Here is a 23,384-nt window from a genome sequence, read left to right on the forward strand (position 1 = left end):
TGCCAAGGGGGTGACGTCAGTGGTTCTCGGGATTAAACTCACACAGAGGTCAGGAAGGAATTACTGCTAGGAAATACTCTCAGGTTGGGAAGGGTAGATAATCCCAGTGAGGAATTCCTCTGCTGGCAGGGGACTTATTATATAACGCATCCTAAAATGTCACAACCTGAGTGAGTTGTGTAAATAGCTGTGTCCCACACAGAAAGACACTGAAGAAAAGGGAGGGGGGAGTCCCTCATACACATACCTGCATTGGTGTTCGATCCCTGAAGGAGGACTGTGAGAGTCTCCATGACGAGCCACGCTAGCTGCTTCTGCTCCTCCGCCACATTGTTCTTCGAATCTCCTGATGGGAGGAACATCGAGGAACACGGAGCTCACAAATGTAGTCGGCCATCGACGCTGCTGGCACGTAAGATATAATCAAGACTAGACCACTATAATCAAGACTAGACCACTTCTAAGTGCGCATGCACACATGTACTCACTGCTAAAGCAACCCTAGCCGTTAGCAACCCTAGCCGGAACAAGCCGACGAGGACACCAGCGAATGCGTCCTTCTTGTGAAAATACATCCCTTTAATATACGTCAGAACCGGTTAAGAATTTAAAAAAAAAAACAAGAAAGCAAAATTTAAAAAAAATTTTTTTGTTCAGCTAGCATTATCCATGTGAGATAATGGAAAGTTTTAGCCAGCACGGCTGAACACGTCTGCATTTTTTTGTTGTTGTTGTTTAACTGGAGAAGCAGTGGTCACCTTGCTCTCCCTGGGCTTGCGTGGGGTCTTTCAGCAGGGCTGCGTACTTGTGCAGCAGGTTGACGAGCACCTCAAGCAGGCCCACCTCGCGGAACACATCACTGAAGACCGGATGGTGGCGGCTGAGCTTGAGCAGCGTGCGCGTTGCCGTGGCGCTGCACCCGTACGAGGCGCTGGACTTGAGCAGCACACTGACGCTGAACAGCTCCTTGCAGGGCACGTAGTTGAGCCCGAAGACCACGAACTCCAGCAGGTCGAAGTATTTGGCCTGGACGTCGGGCAGGCGCGGCACTCGCTCGGCAAACTGCGAGAGCGTGTGCTGCGCCTCCAGGATGAAGTAGTTGGCGCTGTCTGCGGCATAGATGTTGCCGATGGCTTCCAGGACCATGCGGGCCAGCCGGCCGGTCTTCGCCTTTAGGAAAGCGTTCTGGAGCACGGAAAAGGCTTGGATGTTCCTGACAGTGTGACCTAGGGAAAGAGGACACACGGTTTTAGCGAGACTCTGGCTGGGCGAGCCTTAAGACATTCACGCTCGGCCCCATCTTCCAAGGCCAACTGTGGACTCTGACTCAGGTTCATTAGGAAAGTGTGACACATGCTGTCTACAGTGAAAGCTACTGCTGCAAAATGAGTAGCTCACCTCACTCTGAAGTAACGATCCACCATCAAGAACACACACACACACACACAATGAGCCATCAGGCACCTTCACCAAAAGTATTACAGCTTGCTATACGCATGCTACAAATATATTGAAATGTCTGGGAAACATCCAGAGAAGAGCAATTGTGCGCAAACATTGTTATCGGCCGGTATTTTGCACTAATTACACTACTTAAGGCATCACAGCGACGCCTGTGACAGGACAAACAAATAGTTTACACAGATAACACAGTAGGTGTCCCATGCTTGCCTCATTCGGACCAATTAATGTCATTTACAGCCACAGAGCCCTAATGTTTTAATTCCCCCTCAGAATCTGTAGGCCCTCCAATTTCCTTGAGCATGATTAAACGTTTTATCTATGCCGAGAAGGGAGCAAAGCCACAGATGAAGAGATTATCGGATGAAGCAAGGTGAGTGAATACCGCTAATCTCATGAAGACAGACAGACAGCTATTGACTGGGGCAATGGTAATTTCACTGCACGAGCTGTGAAAGAGGGGTTTTGAGATGGTGGCATTGCTGGTGTTATCTTGAGGGCCTGCTCCTAATGAGATTGTCATTCCTGGCCTGAGGAGACCTCAGCAAGCCATGGCTGCAGAAATCGATTTTTCGGCGAATCGCACCCCCCCCCCCCCCCTTTTTTTTTTTTTTTTTTTTCTCAATATAAAAGAAGCACAAAGTGGCAAAGTCTCCACCAAATCAAACCACTTGTTTTCAGTGTCTACAAAGCAACCTGCATTTCATGGAATGTTTAGAATATATGCACAGGCTTGCTGATTTATACCAACACAATAAATAAATAAATAAATTAGTGAAACCACAAGGGAAGCAACAGTTTATGAAACAGAATGAAGATAATGTCAACGTTTTAACTTCCAATATGTATTGTTTAGCTTCTGCTGTCAACTAATGGAAACCAATGATTCAACAGTGAAAGTATTATGGCTGTAGTAGATATAGTAGCCGATAGTGTCAGGTCCCATAACCAAATCCATCATCTGCAAAGGACTTACTTAACACATTTCTAGTTGACCTTTAAGAGAAAAAAAAAGCACCTAGGCAAATGACTCAAAAATACTCAAAACACATAATTATGATGAAAATAGTCCATAATTTGCTGTGCATGGCAACGTTTTGATGGATGGTGTCAGATCATCTGAGACTTTCATTCAAAACACCTATTGCGAACTCGGCCTACGTAAGTAAACGTAAAAATGATTAAATGCAAGCACTGCGGTGGAAACCTGAAAACTCCATGCCAAGGGCCTCATTTCAGTATCAGCATCTCAGTATTTCCAACTGTCTAGTCTCGTGCCTCGGTGGTCGACACTCGGCCGGTTCTTTCCGGCCACTGTTTGGCGAGTCAACGGTTTAAAATCACGCTACTTCTCGGAGGGCTGACCTTTCCCAGAAGGCTGTGGGACCACAAAGCCGGGTAGCAGGAAGGGCGCGCCAGTTGTGAGGCCGGCCGGCTTAAGTTCGCTGACGCCATACGTGGTCAAGGCGGTGACCAGGTTAACCAGGTCCTTCAGGGCATCTTTGGATTCGTCCTCTTTGGCCTGCTCCAGTCTGTAGGCGCGGTGATAATACGGCGATTGTGAGACGGCAGTACCAATCCTCTCTGACCTGTCCACAGCTCAGGTGATAGGCCTTAGCTGTAACATCACTCTCTAAAGTCTCTCAATTAAATTAAGTCTCACTGAAATCAAGCATTACTACACACACACACACACACACACACACACACACACACACACACACACACACTACAGCGCTAGTATTATGTGTGTAATATACCTGAGCATGAGGTCGGTCAGGAAGGTGTAACCCTGACACATGCGGAAATCGTCTAGTAATGTCTGAGACACATCGCTGGAGTCTTTCAGGAAGCAGGACAGCCCGGCAAACATTTCGACGATCTCCAGTGGAGAGAGATCGTCTGACTGCTGCATGTTCTGGATACATGTCGACAAACACTCTTTCTCTGTAAGAAACAAGCAAATAGTGACTGTGTACAGCATCGGAGAGCACTTGTGAGCAATTATTTCACGTTGCAGTTACTCTGAAAACTCTGTCATCAAAAATAAACGCGAACCACACCCGAAGAACAGAAGTACACAATGCTGAGGTTAAAATGCTATTGGAGCTCAGATGACCCAACATTGTCAGCAGTAAGCATCCATGCGTGAGCTTTGCTGGAAACCACAGGGTAAAGAAAGCAATTAGAAGAGCATAAGTAAATACAACTTCAGCTATGCATCTGTTACGTAAGCACTTCATAACAGGTTCCAAATATATACGAATATACATGATTTGTAATCAAGAAAGAAATGTTGCAGCTGCATCAACAGCAACAGGCTCTTGTTCAAAACACTAGATTCTAGATTCATTGCACACAGTGCTAACCTAGCAGACGATGAATGTAAGCTGGCTGGGAAGCAGGATGCAAACTGCTTTACACGTCTTACACATGTCGTGGTGGCAGTGCTCGGGGTAAGGCCGGCCCGCACCCGTCTCCGCTCGGAGCTTACCGTGGATGTATTTGACGACGTTGACGCTGAGGCCGTGGCCAGAGATGGTGGTGAGCACCTCGCCAGCACTCCGCCTCCAGGGCAAGTTGTGGGGGGGACACCAGGAGGTAATGGCGCTGAAAAGCAGCTGCAGGTCGTCCTTCTGAGCTAGCTCTTCGGCTGGAGACACGAAGCTGCACAGTTTCACCAGGATCTGGGGTGCACGGGACATGGTCAGGATGCGAGGGCCGCGGCGCCTAGCACAGCTGTCCTGCGTAACAGGATGTCTGTGGCCCAATTTCACTGCCGCTTACGCTTTCCTTGAATTTTTCCTTGTGGAATTTAGATGACAGATCCTGGTGAAGGCAGCATACTGCCGTTTTACAAGGGCACTGCAGTCAGCATTAACTCACCTGAACAAACACCTTCTGCAGCAGGGCCCGGCGGTCTGCCAGGGGCAGCTCGGTCTGTGTGGCGGCAGGCACCTCGGGCATGTGTGGCAGGTCGAAGAACAGATAGAGGCATTTCACCAGTGTGGAGGGCACCGACATGGTGGTCATGCAGTCCACCGTTTTCTACAGCAGCCAGAGAGACACAGCTGAGACAGAGCCCATTCTCCCCAACAGCGCAATCCCATTCCGAGGGGGTTAGATTTCTACATTTCAGCAAACAGAATTGTTGAAGTAGTTCTTGCAAACTATATATATGCAAATCAGAGCAAAGTGACCAACAAATAATGGATTTATGGTCTGTGGACACATCAAAATATGAAATGTGAAAATGTGAAACAGGATAAACTTCTCAAACATGCAAAAATGTAAATATGAAAACAATATCTGATAGAAAAAGGTAAATAATCTGGTAAATAGCAATTCATCTTTTAGTCAGCATTAGAGGTGATCTCCAGCCTTTAGTCTTTGTGCTTTTAGCCCTGTTGTCAGTGGACAACATGTCTATGTACTCAACCGCTCCAGGTCAGCTGACAGTTAAGAAGCGCAACACAGCGGAAAGTAAAAAAAAAAAAAAAGAAAGAAATAAAAAAAGTCCGGCTTCCCATTTTCCTCAGCTCAGTTCAGGAAACTGGAAGCTTTCTGACTGTTATATCCTGTTCTGAATGTCTGCCATAGTTCCAGAATAATCTTGGTCGTGTGTGGGGGGGTGGGGGGGCTTCAGAAATAGAAATCTGGAAGCTGTAACTTTATGAAAACACATCACAAGCACTCGCTATGCATCGCACTGCACTGCATGTGTAAGTGTGTCATGAGCAAGCGTGGCCATATTTGGGCATGAGCGATGACATCAGCCTGGGACCCAGGTGGGCACGAGAGAAACACAAAAGGCAGCGGGCATGAGGGGAGGCGTTTCCACCTGCATTACTCATGGTTCTGACACTAATTACCGATCGATCGGGCTAGCGGTGCGGTGAGAAATTTTTTTTTTAATTGGGGAAAGAAAAAAGTGGCAATAACTCTAAGACAGAGATGGTGACTTATTCTTTTAGGCAGATGATTCATTCTCACGCGCAAACCTGAGAGATGGATGGCCGGGGAGTCGGAGCAGACTTCCACGCAGATACTGCGTTTTTCGTTTCGCGGTCCTTCTGGTGATGAAATGACTAAGACCGGGAAGACAGTGACACGGCGGCGGCCGTGACTGCACCCCGCCTTGCAGAACACACGCTACACGATTTACAGCTTCCATCGGCAACGTGCTAAAAAAAAGATGTAATTTAAACTGCCGTTCTGCACTGCGATTCCAGGAAAAGGGACACCATTAGACCCTACCAGGTAAAATCGTGCCTCGTGAAAATCAGCTGAACGGCGAATATTCTGCGTGGCACTGGAAATTCGTTATCTTTCACCTTGACGTCTCGAAGGTGGGGAGTTTTAGAAAATGCATGTTCGTGGCTGCATTAGCGAAAGCTGCTGGGTGAACGGGAAATAAAGGTCCAGGTGGGTGGGAATGAGAATCACAGTTGGGTTTCCTTCGGCAGGGGAAAGCTTGAATGTGGCAGACGGTCAAGGCTGGGAATAGCTCTCGGCCCGCGGGGAGTCTGCCTGCATGCTAATGCTCCAGAGCCGCCACGCGGCGCTCGAAGGTCGCACGAACCGTGCCTTGCTCCAGCATAACGGCCGCTCCAAGCGCGGCACGACTGCGCTCGACCACTGGTCAGCAGAGAGGGAGAAAGTCACGAGGGTCACCTCGTTATCTGCTAATGGGCGGGGTCACAAGGAGGGGGAGGGTTAAAGGCGAACTGAGAATGCGCTGGGAGCGTGGAGGGCATCATAAACGCCGTCTGTCGTTCCGGGGGGGGGGGGGGGGGGGGGGGTTGCTGTCGGGAGTGTCTCTGGGACACATACCTTGAACTATGAACATTTCTGGGAGAAAACAATGTCAAGGTACTGCAAGAATATTAAGGCAGAATAAAGAAAAATTTACTAATTTTCCTGGCATTCTTAATACCTCTGCAAGAAAACAATAGCACACTATGAGAAAGCTGGCATTCAGATTGACTCAGAGATATGGGGATCTCCAAAGAATAAAATAATATTGGCATTATTGCTAGTAAACATTTTGTAAAGCTTTACAAAAAAAGAAAAAGAAATACAAATCTAATTTACACAATATTGCTTTTGCTTGTGTCATTTGTTTTCCTTTAAACAACCAAACTTCATCACTTTAGCAAAAACTGGATGACCTCAGACATAAATCTTTTTAAGTGTGTCCAACATTTTCCCACAATCAAAAACAAAGGAAATGGCAAATTGGTTGCGAGCATGCTGATTTAATCTACTATGCCCTAGCGAGCTATTGTCGCGACGCTCTCGCTGGGTTTCAGCCAAAGGGCACTGACCTGGCCAGAGGAGGCCAACAGGTTGATGGTAGTGAGGAGCATCCAGCCGCGACTCGCCTCCTCACTCTGATTCACCTCCAGAAACTGGACGATGGCTCTACTGGCTGCCTCTGTGGAGGAAACGCAGGCACAAAGACGTGTGTACGCACACTCGCATGCAGCCAAAAGCACAGCACACGTGTCTGGATCCAGTTCATCTTCGCACACTGGTTGTGTGTGTACTGATGATGACACACAAAAGTCTTCACTCTACAACCTGACTGTGAACCTACACAATCAACATATATCTAAATAAAACAGATCCACAGTATATAAAATAAAAGCTGAAATGGTCTGCTAAAAAGTAATGCATTGAATTTGGTTGAAATAGCTATTCTTTTAGTGTTTGGACCCCTAAATTACTAATGGAAAAAAATATCATACCTTAAGTAACAAAAGTGTTCACACAAATAATAAACTTTAAACTGAGGTGAGTAACTTTCCTATACTGTCACCAGCTGATGAGTATCCACATGAGTCTTTGAAGGACTGGGTAGCATATGCTGTGGGGGTGGTTAAATCACTATGCTGACATTCCATTCTGTGCCACAACAAGCTACCCATAACACTTCAGTGTGTGCAAAGCAAGAATTGTTTAGAGATGAAAACATGAAGCCAATAGTGATTGTAATGAAATTTCCTTTGAGAGGAGAAATGGAGTGAATAAGGTAAGCTTCAATTAGATATGTTGAGAGACATGCAGAAGATAGTTTCAAAAAAAATTTTTTAAATCAGCAAAGCAACAATAATTAAAAAGAAGACAAACCATCAAACTTTTTTAAGACCAATAATCCAAGTTAATTATTGACAAAATCCAGAAATGGGAAGATTTGGCTGTTTCAGAATGGGCCTGTTAGTCTTAATTCCACATCCTCACGTTCTGCAAAGTCATCTGGATCTGGTTTAATTTCACTGTGTAACTGAGACAATCTTGACTGCACAGTGTTTTCTATTAATGCCTTAAAATGGCTTGAATAATGATAAATCACGTTTTGGCTGGTGTTACATGTCTGTGTGTTAAATGCCTCATTCTGTACATCTGTAATATATCTACATTAGCATTGACGTTTGAACCCTGCAATAATATCAGCGGACCAATACTGTACCATTCTACAGTCTGTAGACATAAAAGCTGATCTTTGTCAATTCTTTTTATTGAAAGACAACATCTCTGAACACCAAGAATAATAGGACAGTTATAACAAACCGTCATTAAGCAAGACAACAAATAAGAACTACATGGGTCGGTCTGGGTGAGGAGGGTTACCTGTAGATTTGTTGGATGCTCTTCGTCTGATCTCGGTCACCATTAGCCTGGAAACCTGCGTGGTGAACTGCAGAAGGTCTGAGAACTTCTCATTCATGGCGCTCGGGGGAGCGTTCCCAAACACCTGCCGCGAAAAAGGCCGAAAGGTACAGACATGCAGAATGGTCATTCGTGAACAACAGCTACAACTGCGATTTTACCAAGGATTTAAAAAAAAAACAAACAAAAAAAAAAAGTAACACGACCACAAAAAACTCCTGCTTTCACCTTTTCACTAAATTCATTCAACAGTTAGACTGGCTTGTCACTGAGGAAAGCTGACTGGTTGGTGTGCTGGTGGAATCCATTCGAAAACCAGACTAGCACCTGGAGATCTAACGTTACGAGTTGGGACGAGGCGTTATAAAGATGACTATTTAACTCGTAGAGGAATCACCTCCATTACTGTGCCAACGCCATCATACTCAAACAAGTCCTCCTCAAATAGTCATGAACAGTACGAGATTGATCCACACTTAAATCCTGAACAGAAACAGAATACGTTAGCAGCCTTCCAGTATTATCTGTTTGCTGAGTAATACCACAGCACACTCGACCATGACACTTGATTTCAGAATAGTTCATTAGCCTTTTGCACTGGACAGACTTGGAGGTCTATTCAAATATCTTGCATTATGATACCACTCATCGTATTTATGATTCCAATTAAATGACAAATTAATATTGTGCTTTCAAAGAGGTAATGTCCATTTTTCAAAGTTTATCAAAGATGAGTATGTGCAAATATAACATGATTTAGCAGAAATTTAACAAGATTGTTTTTAATTTTATTTCTGCTGTTGAGTTTGTACAAATCAAATTCATATGTGATTAACTGAGTGTACCCAAGTAGAATGTTTAAGCTAATCTGTAAAATTCTTTTAGTTAAATTAAAATTCTTTTCAATTAATTCTTTTAGTTAAAATTAATTCTTAGTTTGGCCTTCGATTGAGTAGCAAATGCAAGAATAAAAAAAACTCTTGGTGTAGGAAATGCAAGTATAAACAGACAAAGGCTCGAGGTCTTGAAACCCGCTGCCATTGTGAAGCTACCAAAAGTCACTTCTCTGCTTGTGGCAGTGACATCAGCACTTCCGACTCTTCCACGTTTCAGTCAAATTTCTTTCCTTTGCCCTCCATTTTCTTTATTTTGTGCCCATTTCTTGGTGAGTGGTCCTTTTATTGACTTAACATTGCAACACCAACATAAAACGAAGCACATTTCATGTCAATTGTTCGTACATAAGAGCCTGGCGGATGGAACTACCCAAGCTGACAGCTCAACTGCAGTCGAATCCCTGTTCATTTCAGTCCGGTGATTCAGAAGCACAACGATATGAGTGTGTGAATCTGTGCCCTTTTTACTTTGATCAGAAAACCTGATAAACTGCCTGGTAAACCCCTGTGCAACGCTGGACAATTGTTCACTTCACATTTGCGGCCCGTGCTGGAATTACCGGATTCAGCGCATTAACGTATGACGAGGCGTCACGTTGAGCGTAAATTCATTAACGATCAACGTTGGATGGTAAACTGGAGGGAAGCAGGAAAAAAAATATTAAGAAGGTAGCCAATAAGTTGATCAGTCAACACCGGCTTCCGAGACACTGCAAAACACTGCTTAGGTGCCGCGTGCCAGTGACAATGTCTCACGTGCTCCGAATGAGCCTTGCAAATTCTAACCAACAGGCATTTCATGTCATTGTGCGACCTTATTTTAGCCATATGACAACAAATTTCATCTCATGTCAAAACTGTTCCCCAGGCAGTTTATCAGCCAAACCAGCTGCAGATTGGCCATAATCCAGGGTGTTATGGTTTGATTTCTACTGTATAATAACCTTGTCTAAAAATATCAGGGTTTCACAGAATCACGGCAATGACTCGACAGTTTAGGCATACAGGTTTGCAGGCAGGTTGCAGAAAAAGTACATAATCCTGTATTATTGATAATAGTTTTAAAAACGTGATCATAAATTGGCTTGCAAAGTCTGTATTTAGTCTGTATTTACCACTAAGCAGAAACAAAGAGCTGCATGTACTGAGCAAAAAAAAAAAAAAAGGAAGAAAGAGAAATTGTAACCTGACAAGTAGAACCACGTGTCTTAGTTACGACCAGCAATGACCTTTTCTTCTGAGTGCTAAATGGCTATCCTGTGTGACGAAGTTACAAACATACTAGAGGTGTCAGAAGAACATATTTATGGAGTGAATTATTCAGACAGATTTTTCATGTACTCGACGTCTTTGCGCAAAAATATGGACAGGTTATAGTAAAATTTAGCTTTTCCAGAAGGCAGGGGTCATGAATTCTAACCTATAGTTTTAGGAAGTCACTATATACAAAAGGTATGGGAACCACTGGTGTAAGGACCAAAAATCAAATCAAATAAATAAATGCATTCTAATTGGTATTTTGGAAAAAGTCAGTGGTGAGGTAATGGTGCAGTCATGTACTGTGGCTAAAGGTGAAACTGTGACACCAGCTACAATGAAAAAGACCAGCAAAGCATTAAAAGAACTTACGTGGATGTCAGGTAATGATTACACCCAAATGTACAAAATGTAACTTCTGTTCTCAGGTACATCTACACATGCTGTACTGTTGCTTCCCAAACTGTTATCTAAAAAAACCCAAAATGTATGGCATCATATAAAGGCCTATACACATGGCACTGCCTAAGGAGACACACGCATGTTACCAGTGCTTGCCCATTTGACGTCATTTGAGTTCATGAAGTGTCACTGACGCTCCCTATACCATATCGCAAGCCCACGATGGCAAAAGCAACACTTTGTACAAACACAGAGGGTGCAGCCCTCTCAGCCACCCTCACCCGGTTAAAGACGGGTAGCATCATGTAGAGCTTCTCCTCCTGCTCCTTCTGGGTCATGTGGCGTGGCGGGTGGCAGAGCTCAGAGGAGAGGCGGCGCAGGTGCATGAGGCCCAGTGCGTTGTCCTGTGGGCTGCACTCCTCCTGCCGCGGACGCCCCATGATCCTCTTCACCACGTTCATCTTCAGCGGCTTCCTCGGGCCGAACCCGGCCCTGTAAATGGGAGAAAATAAGGAGAGGGGAGGGGGAGAGAGAGATATCGGTGAGACACTCAGAAAAACTGATTGCTGAATATAAAAGTCGACCGTAGCAACGCGAAGCGGCGTACTATTGTCCGGCTGCAGCAGGCAGATCCGAAATCGAATTCAGCCTGGTTATTTTTTGTGTGTGTGTGTGAGACAGCTTGCTTTTGGCCATGCTAAGACTATGCAGCCACAGAGATCTGAGCAGGGAGACACGTGCAGACCTGAAGCAGAGTTGTTGCTGGGGTCACACAAGGAGACAGTAATAAAGGTAGAGCTACGCACTAACCATCATGACTGTTATAAATGCCATGGGCAGCTTTTACCAGCGCTGAGGGCGAATGACTCAACCAAGCGACAAAACTAGCCCAAATATGACAGCACGGCCTGGGGACACAGAGTCTCTGGAGCCAGGCCTCCCACTGAGGATGCCAAGGATGTTTCAAATCCAATCCAAAGTTTGTTTGTTTATAGTGAAAAGAAGAACCGTTGAGATGTGGTGCGACAATTTACAATCCTCCATCTATATGCACGGCACATGCAACCCATCAGTATATGTACTGTCCTCGGTTCACTGGAGAAATTGAAACTTTTATAAGTTATATAAAACACATGAGGAAATTGCAGTGACTCGTTAACTACATGGGCACATAAAGCTCGGGCTGGGTTCCGCTTTACCTGGCTTCCCATATAACTTGCCAGTGTGCAATCTGTCATGATGGGTTTCATGAGTGGTAAAAACAAACACTTCACGAACAAAGCGAAGTCTGCCACATGCGGCGCAAAAAAAAAAAAATGCTCCTGAAATGCGGATACAAATATATTACTGCAAAACGAATTTAATCCTGCTTTTAAACGCGAGAACATGCAAGAACATGCACATCAGTCTTATTCTCACTTAGGCAGGGGTGGCACCGGTGCACAGCGTGTGCAGGAGGAATGGCATGATGCAAAAAATATGCCAGAGAAATTGCAGTGCTTTATTTACAGTGCATTAAAGTGGTGGAGCTTGTATTTTCTGGATAAAGTCTACACTAACCAAACTTACACTACCATACCCTCGTAAAAAGCAATGAGGGTATATTCCTATGAACGTGAATGTGTTTATTCCATTTTGTTGTTTGCCTAAAAATGTTTTAATGTGATAAGCAGTAGTTGGATTTGTTTCATGTATCACGCAGACTCTGCCTGACTCTTAACACGCCGCATGATTCCACGGAAACGTTTAGCCGTGAAGTCAGGAAACGGCGTGTTCACAGCGGTTTGTACTATTAATGAGCGAAACTAGAAATGAAAATAACCAGAAACTGGGTACAAGACCGCAAGTCACGGTTTTACAAGATCATAGCTTAGAATGAACCACTCTGCAGCATTTGCCAGACTTGGCAGGAGCATGCCTTTCTCAGGAGGAGGCACACCCTATATGACATATGCTCTACCAGCACTCCTTCAGAGCGCGGCCTCGGTGCAGCTGGCAACCCGAAAACAAATCAACCGCAACAACAACAATACAAAACAAAAAAAAACACTGAGCACATTTTCAGAGTAAAACTAATATGTCTAAGAACAAACCAAAGTGTAAAAAATGCCTGGATGTGTGTATTTTGGGGAGTCATGGGCCCGATATGTCACCGGCTCTCTGAACAACAGTGCTGTGATTTAAAGACTAATGGACTTGGACTCAGTCATATTAGTTAGCTTCTCCCAGTCTGGGCTGAGGCGGAGAGTCCTACCTCAGGATTCACAATTAGAGGCCACTCAGAATTTCCGAACCAACTCCAACATGGTGTTCATGACAGATAAAGAACCTGGCAGTCTGGCACACAGCACACAGTGCAGGAGGAAGTCCGCTCCTCAGGGTCTGTTACTGCTGCTACACCATGTCGGAGAGCATCTCGCAGGCCAGGCCAGTTAACGCTGGGCGTTGCTTCCCATAGCGTTTGATTCTGTCAAACGCCCTTTTAGCCAACTGTAAGAGCATGCCGGGCAACTACGCTTAATAACGTTATGCAAAGTTATGCTGCAAGTTTACTGCAGATGCTAATACAGGTCTTTATTTAAATGTGCTACATGGCTGCATGCACATGGACCGTGCTTTGGGTCGACTGATGTGTACAATGTAACCATCCTCATCGGTTTGATTAAAAAGAAAATAGGCTCTGGACGTTAACAACTCTGGAACAATAGGTCATTTCTTTTGATGGTCTTAGATTGCGGTAACTCAAATGGTATTTAATCCAGCAGAACAAACTGCAGAGCTGCAAAATCACAGTTTATCGAGGCAGACTAAAGAGGTTCTAAGACAAGGAGGGCATTTGGTGCTTTAAGTTACGGCCTGGTGTTAACTGTGATACAAATTAAATTACTCATGACCCTGTTTGGCAAACCAGACTAGTGATCCAGAAGAATAATGAAGAAAAAGGTCTTTAGGAGTAACCAATAACTATCATTTCCGCCCAAAGTACCATAAACTGCAAAACGTGAAGATTCATAGACAAAAATGGTCGTGAAGTTGACATGGCATGTCTAGTCGGCACTGGTGTAGCCTGCTGATGGAACCAAAACAGGCAAGCAGGGGGATCGGGTCCTCTCTGCACATCACAAACAGGACTTCACGTCCCACCCTCTTCACGCAACATTAAGCCCTGAAGGCGAAGCTGGGCAGTGAGATGCTTAGTCAATAATTGGGAATATTTCAAATATTGCCCTTCATGGCAGCAGCAGTAATCTTAAGCTTGCTAATGTAGCTTTTCTGTACAAGGGCCCTTTGCCTGGGCCTCTTCAGCTGCTTGCCCACAACTTGGAAAAAGTGAGAACCAGTCACCACATTTGCATGACATGAATAAGTAATGAGGCTCTCACAAGTGGCAAAAAAGCAAGCCTAATGCATTCCTGAATATTCTGGGCAAAAAAAGCTTTGCAAAGCCAGAGAAAAGACATTTGCATCCATGGTCAGGCAAAGCATACCATAGCAAGCTTGTGGCTAATGTTTCTCCAAATGACCACAAAGTAACAAAGTAACAAAACTGGGGAAACTTGCCTTTCCTTACTGTCTTTGGTGACCTCATAACATGATGGCTAGTTCATCCACATCTGCTGTGACATGGAATTTCCGAACTTTATTTGCAATACACAGACCTTCTGTGGACATGTTCTAGTAAATAATTAAAAGCACTCTAACTGTTATTTCTGTACTAAATAACATGAGTATACTACTACATAATGCAACTGTGGTAGGACTTGCAATATCTTAAAAACATACTGGCAAATCCTTTGGCAAATGTGGTTAGACACTTGTTTTTGGCTATTTTTATTTTTGTACATTTTCTGAATCGTGTAAATGGAACATCTGAGATTAGTCACAGTACTGCTTACAACAGACAGACACACACACACACACACACACACACACATTTGTTAGAGGATTCATTTGCATATTGCATCCTTCTGCGCTATCAGCACTGCAATGGCCAATATTGTGATATGATTAATGATTTTTCTGCCCCAGTAACTGGTAATCTAATATTATCCTTTGAGGTGAGAGCCATCTTAACTGTGGATGCATTTCAGCAGTGAATAGACAATTAGCAGTGAAAGATTATTTAGCCAATCGATGGCTAGTTGTTTAATGAAATATTTTTAATAAAAGCGGAATGCAATCTCTCATACCTTTTGCATAACATTTGGTCATCTGTACCCGTCTAATTCTCTGCACCTGTTTCACTCGAATTACCTCAGCTCCACTCTTGCTGTTATTACAGAGGCTTAAGTCAGATGCAAGGGCAACTACATGGCCTATTAGTGGAACTGCACCAGTTAAAAAGGACTTCTCAAAGAACTAGCTGAAGAAAGGCTCGGAACGCCATACCACTAGCACACTGAAGAAGGGCTCGGAAGGCCATACCGCTAGCACACTGAAGAAGGGCTCGGAAGGCCATACCGCTAGCAGACTGGAGAAGGGCTCGGAAGGCCATAGCGCTAGCACACTGAAGAAGGGCTCGGAAGGCCATAGCGCTAGCACACTGAAGAAGGGCTCGGAAGGCCATAGCGCTAGCACACTGAAGAAGGGCTCGGAAGGCCATAGCGCTAGCACACTGAAGAAGGGCTCAGAAGGCCATAGCGCTAGCCCACTGAAGAAGGGCTCAGAAGGCCACACCGCTAGCCCACTGAAGAAGGGCTCGGAAGGCCATACCGCTAGCACACTGAAGAAGGGCTCGGAAAGCCATACCGCTAGCACACTGAAGAACGACTCGGAAGGCCATACCGCTAGCACACTGAACAAGGGCTCGGAAGGCCATACCGCTAGCACACTGAACAAGGGCTCGGAAGGCCATACCACTAGCTCACTGAGGAAGGGCTCGGAAGGCCATGCTGCTAGCACACTGAGGAAGGGCTCGGAATGCCATACCGCTAGCTCACTGAGGAAGGGTTCGGAAGGCCATACCACTAGCACACTGAGGAAGGGCTCGGAACCTGTGGAAACTTGAAACATGAAAGGATGCCTTAAATATATCACTGAAGTTAAAGGAGGACATCTGAATGAATGTAAAATTTAAGCAAAAACAAAAGAATGGCGGTTCAAACCATTTTGCTCTATGTTAATAAATGTATACTGCCGCCTGTTATAAATTAGATCAAATTATATTGTTTATTTTTGCTTCCAGACTGTGCTGAATTTCACAGAAGTTATAAAAAAATTTTTTTTTTTTAACTGTTCAATATTTATCCAGGATGCAGACACTTGAGAAACCCCTCACTGGCTTTTACATGACCATCATTACTTTAAATGGACATTTCTGCATGAATTATATACAAACATGCAGGCCACTTTACAGGAAGAAGGAGACTGATAAACAATAAACAACTACCTTGTAGAAATAATCTTAAAACAATCTCAAAACTATGCCTGAGCACAAATAGCACAAAAACAACAACAAAAAAAAAAAAACATTCAAGGCTATCAAGGGACCATTTATATTCAAATATAACGTTTGTCCTGACATTAGATAAAGAAAAAAAAAGAGGAAAACAGAACTGGTGAACTACACTACTAGACCTAATACTATCGATAATGCTGGATATACTTACTCCACATTCAACTGACTCTTTAATATATTTAATATTCAACTGATTCATGAATATATAATAGTCATATATACTGACTTTTCCCCCCCCAAATGAAAACCAGGCAGACTAAGCCATTCTTTGGCTGGCAGAATTCAGAGCAAGTCGGAAGCCTAAGGGTTGAATGGCATTTCCTTTCAGATCTGTTTCAACACTGGATTCTAGACAGAACTATTTTTGACGAGCTTGTTTAGTCTAGGCCGAACGTGCAGGCTGGCCGGGCAAAAGCTGAGCAAAAGCATGCAGCAAGGAAATCATCACATCTTCGTCTTCAAATATCGCGTTTCTTCTCGGAGACGCTTCAGGCGAGCATGCCGCTTTGCTGCAAACAATGAGCTCATCGAGCAAGCCTAACTGCACTGAGGAGCACACAAACACGGCTCTCTTCTAGGCAGAACAATGGGGTGCTACCAGCGCCAGGCTTCTACGTCGGCCCACGAGACAACCCAGAGGAAAGTGAGGTGTGTGTCGGACAAGTGCTAGGATAGGCAGCGTCACGCAGACTTGTGCACTGCAGACACTGTTGGATCCATGCTGTTATGCAGATGGACACGCTGCAGACGTACACTCGGACGAAAACATCTGGGAGCTCAAACGGATTCCTTAAGCAGGGCAGCTGGAACCACTTCCAGTGTAAGCAATACTTAAGGGCCAAAAACCATGACATCAGCAAATCTGACAGTGGTTGTGTGCATCTGGCTAAAAATATCCTTTATCCGTTGCAGGTTCTTGAAGTTTTGGGTACTGTTCCAACGAACAGTTGTTAACTAATAAGTAAGCAAAAAGGATGATTATTGGAAAATCTATTATAACTCCTCCAGACTCTTTCATCCACTAAAACTCTACAGAGTTGGCCAGCACATTAGAACATTTTCATAATGATTTCTAATTGCAGTTTAGAACTATTTATTTTCGTGTGTTTGATTTGCTCGTACATATTATTAGAATCAAACTTACCAACATATTAGATTTTTATACTGGGATTATAAAATGGAATGCAATACTAATTATTATATTAGTTTTATAATGTAAAGCAGTAACGTTATACAATATTAGAACAATATGTATTAATATTTTAACATTTAAGGCAAGCAATAAAAAGGCCTGTCCTCACAAGCAGACCAAAACTAAATAAAAGGGCGGATGCTTGCAAAAAGATTTTAAATGAACTAAATCCCCAAGTAGACCATTATAATCCTGTTCAACCTAAAGTCTACAGTCCATCAATAAAACCTTTACATTCACCACCCTTTGTATTAGAATCACCTTACAGACCTTAGAGGTGAGTGTTAGAAATGATAGCCCATCTGTGACCATTATCAGAGCCCATCTGTGACCAGGCACAGTTTGGATTAACCTTCCTCTGCCCCTTCACCGGTGGTCAGGTTTGTACCACGCCATTGTTGGGGGGCTATTTTTGGATGTGGAGACTGCTCTTGACTGAGCAGGGATGCTGATGCGTGTAAAAACTCTGCCGTGCCTGATGCACTTGATATATGCCTGGTAGTGCCGGAGTGTCCGCCGTGGCATCAGTGTCACTGCTGCGCTGAAATTGCTCGGCCATCCACATGACATATGGTCAGCAGTGGTCCTGTGGTCAGAGGCTGACCGCTGATGAGTGGGGTTAGATGATGGCCGATGAACTGTGCATCAGATGGCCTGCATTCTGTTACTTTACAGCTCTAAAATGGCCGTATCCGATGTAGCGTTCAGTATTCATCACGGGGTCAAGGTTTCTGATAAAGTGGTCGGTGAGTGGTATTGATGAACTCAAAAATCAGCTCCTGGATGGATACCGACCATCCTGCACTTATTTGAGAATAAAGATAGTAAAGTTAATCTTACTCCTGCTACCTGTGTAACTCATGAGAAACGTGGAAAACACGACAGGTTTCAGCCGGCGGGTCCCCAAAACATGCGGCTTCATTAGGGGTTAAATGATAGGAATGCTTTTAGTGATTTAAAACTCTGTAATTAACCATAGATAAGAATTCATCAATAAAATTATTTTCGGCTTGCTTTTCAAAAATGATACCAGAGAGGGATCGGCTAGCTTTGGATCCTCAAAGGAACAGGAAGTGGAGGCAAGCAGGACAGTTTATAGTGCCACAGGACAGCTGACTTCTTCCTTTAATGTGCACTGTACCTTGCACTGTCTAAATCCTTGGACTATCATGTGGAAGAAAAATAGCACTTCACTCAAAAATAGGCTGGACAACCTTTCTACAGCCTGTTTATGCCCCAGAGACTAAATGTAATAAATAGCGTACAAAGTGATAACTGTACTCTACTTTTGAAAATAATTCTTAAAAACGCAAGGCAAAAGAAAATCTTTAGACTTGAAATATTGTCTGACTGGTATTTTTCCACCAGACAAAGGACTATCACTAATTCACAATGATTTCTCATTGAAGAAGCAGTAATAAAGATGTAGAATAAAGCAATAAAGACGTGAACTTGCTTCAGGCTGACGCCCGGTGCAGGGCTTTCTGGGAATGAGGCTGTTGAGTGTTAACTCTAATAAACTGTGCTTAAGCTTTGCATGGGGAAGTCTTCCCTTATCGAGCTGCCAGCTCCAGTGACTGTCTGAAAGAGCTGTATGGAGGGTGGACAGCGGGAGGGGGAAAGGCAGCCTCCTCGGAGGCTCCCAGAGGCCCGTGCGTTGGGTACGATGTTATCATAGAAACATCACCTCTCTGTCATGGTCGTTTCTGACAGAGGTGGAAAACTGAGACTGGAAGTTCTCAAATGGCCAGAGGCCAAGTGCTTATAAAAAGAGCTGAGCAAGAGGACGCCAGTATTGCCCTGAAGTCACTCATATCCATCATAGCCTGCTAATTGAAGAATTGTGTTGATTCTCGAAGTTGATTAGTACTTCCATGGTTAAGCTTGTGATTTCAGTATATCAGTTTATAGATTGAAGTAAACATCCTGGTTAAACATTTTTGCCAAGGCAAAATGTCATTCTAGCAAATGTTTCCTAGACAACCACCCATGTATATTTTTTAAAAAGCTATGAAAACCAGGTTTTTATATAATTTTACATATTATATATATATATATATATATATATATATATATATATATATATATATATATATATATATAATTTTTATTTTTTTTTCCCATATGGACCCATTGCATAAAGGCTCAAGGGAGTATAATATGTATGCTCACACATGGAGAGGTGGAAATACCCATGATCAAAGACTACAAGACTATTCCATTATTCCAATTATCTAAAAAAATAGATCAACACCAAAAAATAAATAAATAAATCACATTACTGAATACATCCTAATCTAACTCTCAAATACAGAATGCCATGACGAAAGAGAAAAATGCTGTGTTAAATAAGCCAACGACCTCAACCACATCCAGTACCTGATGTGAGATACTTACAGAACCAGTTCTCATAATAAGCCCATTTGCGAGACCTACTGATTCCCCATTTCAGATGTTTTGGTAAGGATTAATAAGGAGTCTACAGAAGCCATGAAAACAAAGCTCAGCATAGTTCTGCATCTCGCCTAACTAGTCCGTGTCATTATTCCTTTGCGAAGAGAGCCATGTCGTACTTCTTCCAATGCTCCTTCGCCACCCATCCTGCTCTGCTTCAAATGGCCTTTTGTCACAAAAGATAAAACATTAAGGTCAGAATTGCTCCCACTGTGGTTAAATGCAGCATCCTGTGAAGGTAGGTGAGAAACACCAGCAGTCTGTGAGCAGCTATTTCAAGAAAACCATCGCAGTGAATAAAACTGAAAAGGAGGGGGGGGGGAGGCACCGAAGGATAAACAAACCAGCTTGTGGCCATGGCGACGAGCTGATCAAATGCGTTTTCCATACCTACTGTTCTCCCTGTGCTCAGCGAGCATTCCTTGGTGTTGTAATTGGTAGTCCAAAGGCAAAAAAGGGAGAAACAACGGTCCTTAGTTCATGCAGTAGAACTCCGAAAAGGGAGTGGGAGCTCAGCGTTTACTAGCCATTATGGCCACGCATGCCAAGTCGAGCTCTTTACTGGCACTGCCAGGAGACCTGTGTGCCAAAGAGCAGAGCAGCCCTGCCGGGACTGGCACAGCTGATCCCTCCCCTGTCACCAGCTGTACCACGCGAGTGGATCATGGGAGGGGTGGCCTCTGTCACACCAGCAGATACCATCTGGGCACAACCATGGGGGGGAAGGAAAGTCTCCATCCAATACTGCACAAGGTGACACATTCAGGGCACAGTTGGCTATGCAAAGAGGCAGCTGCAATTTCTAAATTTCTCCATTCTGCCACGATGGCTTCCTTTGTTTGTTTTCAAAGGATGTAAGGTAATTCAACAGAGAAGTTGCACAGATTCTGACTGGCTGTAACAAGCCTTAACTGCCAAAAGGCTCAGGCAAATACTGGATGAAACCATTTCTACCAAACCATAAAAACAAAAAGCAAAAACAAACAAAAAGAAATCAACAGGATTATCATTTTAAGCCATTTTCATTAATAAAGAATTATCATGGAAAGCAGCCAGTCTAAAACAGAAGTGAGAAGTGAAACTTCCTTTCTAGAACCCAAAGAACTGTACAACAATATTACCAGAACACCAAATGTAAGAAAATTTAACAATTTAACAAAACTAGGATTTAAAGGATGCCTTTATGACACATAAATGCCTAAAATCCTAATGTAGGTTTTTGCTATCATCAGACATCAGTTCAAGCAGTACATCAGTATAATCTTATGTTGACACTTCATGAGTTTGGTTTTGTCCTCTAAGAGTCATTAGCAAAATATATTCTACACTGTTATTTAGGCCAACACATGCAGTTGACTCAAGAGCAGTTAGACAAAACGCCCGTTTAAAAACTAGAGTAGGGGATCTTACTAAAGAAAGAAACAGCAAATGCTGAAATGATTGGAGAAACAGGAAAGGAAGTGACTTAAGTCCAACTTCACATTTAGCACATTTAGTCATTTTAAAGTCTCAATGACACATTTTAGGCAGTTTCAGGCCTAGTTTCATCCAAGTCATATTGCAACAACCATGACTTTAAATAATAAAATGGTCTTATTTGCAAGATATGCATACTGTGGTGTCTTTTTATTAAACTCAGAGCTTATCCTGTAGTGACATGGCACTGTTTCAACAATTCCTGACTGAAACTTTACCAAAACAACTAATTTTAGAACAACTGAGATGCAACCCAGCCACTCAAGTTCAATGCAGAAATCCATACACTGCTGCTGTGATAGCCAGTAGCAATCTTTAAAATCCAGATGCCCTTTCCAGTTTCATTGTTTACCAAGCCTACCACCTGTTTTGGGCAACAAAATTATCGGTGAATGAGAAGGTAGCTAATGTTCACTTGAGTAATGCCTCTTCAGGAATCACTGAGGAGCAAAGCAAATTTGAAAGCAAATCCACTTGTAGATTTTCACACCAGCATGGTTAAACATTGTTATTAAACATGTGCCAAGTAAAAATCAGAGGATAGGTCACAAATACAGCAGGATAACATGTTTGCAGTTCAGGTCAAGGTGTACTGTTACTGGGATGATGCTCATGCTGTGATTATAGAATGAAAGGACGTTGGTTCAATGACTTGCGCATAGCTGGCCAGTGTCCACAGCCATGCAGCTGACAACAGACTATAGCTAGATACACATTGGTTTTATGGCTACACCAACAGCTGTTCGACCTTTCACCTGACTGAGGAGGGCAACTGGCGAAAAAAAAACAGCACATAATGAATTAACGTCGAAAATGACTCCTCTATCGTTATATTTTTGCTGACCTTCTGTTTCAGTGAAATGTCCGTTGCGGATTCCTCAGTAAAAATAATGTAACTATGACAATATTGGGCGGCCGGGGCCCAGATAGTTGCTGTACGGCTGAAAATAGCAACATCACATTTGTGTTCATTCTAACGTTTGAATAATGAACAAGACAAGCAATATTTAACTAACAACTTTAAAGCCAATGTTTACCAAATAACCCACTGATGTGAACTCCCGAATAGGAAGCACAGAACTAGCTACCACATCGGATTCACGCTCTGATTGTACAGTAGGTGGTGGCTACAACACAATTAGCTAGCTAGCTAACTAGCTACCTGGCGTGTATATAGACGCATTGCTAATTTAGAGAGTAAATTAATCACAGTACATATACAGGTCGCAACCAACGTCGTCATAATAACTGCAAATATTTTGACACAAGAAATTCGCACTGGCATCATCTTAACCTTCCTGCATGCCCGTGTGTGCTAACTAGCATTTGCGCAGGAGATGCTAGCCGCTGGGTTAGCCGTCCAGCTAGCGCCGCTGGCAAACCGAGCAGTTTGTATTCCTGGACCAGTTTGTTAACAACAGCAGCTACCAGTTAATACTGGTACGATTCGTAATATGATTCGTAGATTCTCATACCAGCTTTGCAACTGAAAGCAATCCAACAAGCAGTCCGCTACCTGGCCAATATTTGCCATATCTCCAGTGGCTGCATATCAATGGACAACTTACCAGTAAAGCTGTTTAGGTCGGTAAAAACCGGTCGTATTATTGTGGGTCTAAAAATAATGCATCAATGACAATCTTCTCGCCCTCTTTCCATCCATATTTGACACATTATTCCACAATCTATTAAGTGGTTACTGTTTCTGTAGAATTCGCTAGCTAGTGGCCATATTTAATCCTCGACATCCCAACAACACAACCTCCTCATCCTGGGTCCACTCGCTTACTTCGTCTTGGCGTTGAGACGGAGAAGCTGCACGCTAACATTTTCCAACATTTTGGCACATAGAGGAGAAACACTGCCATCTGCCTGCGAACTATCAGAATGTGTCTTTTTGGCCAGGTTACAGTAAATCGTAGTGTAAACTTGTGTCTTCTGTACACGGTTTTTCAAAGGGGCTGATACACGTTTTATTTTGATAACATTTAAACAATCCCAATATCTATTTACACTTCCTACTAAAACGTTGCCACCGATTTATGTCTTTTTAGTGAAATAACGTACTTTAAATAATTTATATGTAATTGTTTTGAGCTTCTTTATTACACCTCAA

General features: G+C 43.4%; 1 protein-coding gene across 6 annotated transcripts in view; it reads right to left on the minus strand.

Annotated features, from left to right (window-relative positions):
* The window catches only part of wdfy3 (WD repeat and FYVE domain containing 3), a 61,890-nt gene extending 38,844 nt beyond the window's left edge, over window positions 1–23,046 (minus strand). For 2 of the 6 annotated variants that reach the window (XM_035529639.1, XM_035529638.1), the window contains exons 1-10: window positions 20,183–20,392; window positions 10,970–11,180; window positions 8,095–8,218; window positions 6,789–6,898; window positions 4,348–4,509; window positions 3,956–4,148; window positions 3,222–3,408; window positions 2,827–2,993; window positions 759–1,226; window positions 248–346 (exon numbers count right to left, since the gene is read on the minus strand). In XM_035529639.1, coding sequence (XP_035385532.1) covers window positions 248–346; window positions 759–1,226; window positions 2,827–2,993; window positions 3,222–3,408; window positions 3,956–4,148; window positions 4,348–4,509; window positions 6,789–6,898; window positions 8,095–8,218; window positions 10,970–11,180; window positions 20,183–20,211 — 1,750 coding nt within the window. In that variant the 5' untranslated portion in view covers window positions 20,212–20,392. Of the gene's footprint in view, window positions 1–247; window positions 347–758; window positions 1,227–2,826; window positions 2,994–3,221; window positions 3,409–3,955; window positions 4,149–4,347; window positions 4,510–6,788; window positions 6,899–8,094; window positions 8,219–10,969; window positions 11,181–19,735; window positions 20,135–20,182; window positions 20,393–22,836 lie in introns of those variants that run through there. The other 4 variants (XM_035529642.1, XM_035529640.1, XM_035529643.1 and 1 more) reach the window with 4 other exon arrangements.
* Window positions 23,047–23,384: the final 338 nt, after the last annotated feature.

This window comes from Electrophorus electricus, chromosome 9 (assembly GCF_013358815.1).
Source record: "Electrophorus electricus isolate fEleEle1 chromosome 9, fEleEle1.pri, whole genome shotgun sequence".
Lineage (NCBI taxonomy): Eukaryota > Metazoa > Chordata > Actinopteri > Gymnotiformes > Gymnotidae > Electrophorus > Electrophorus electricus.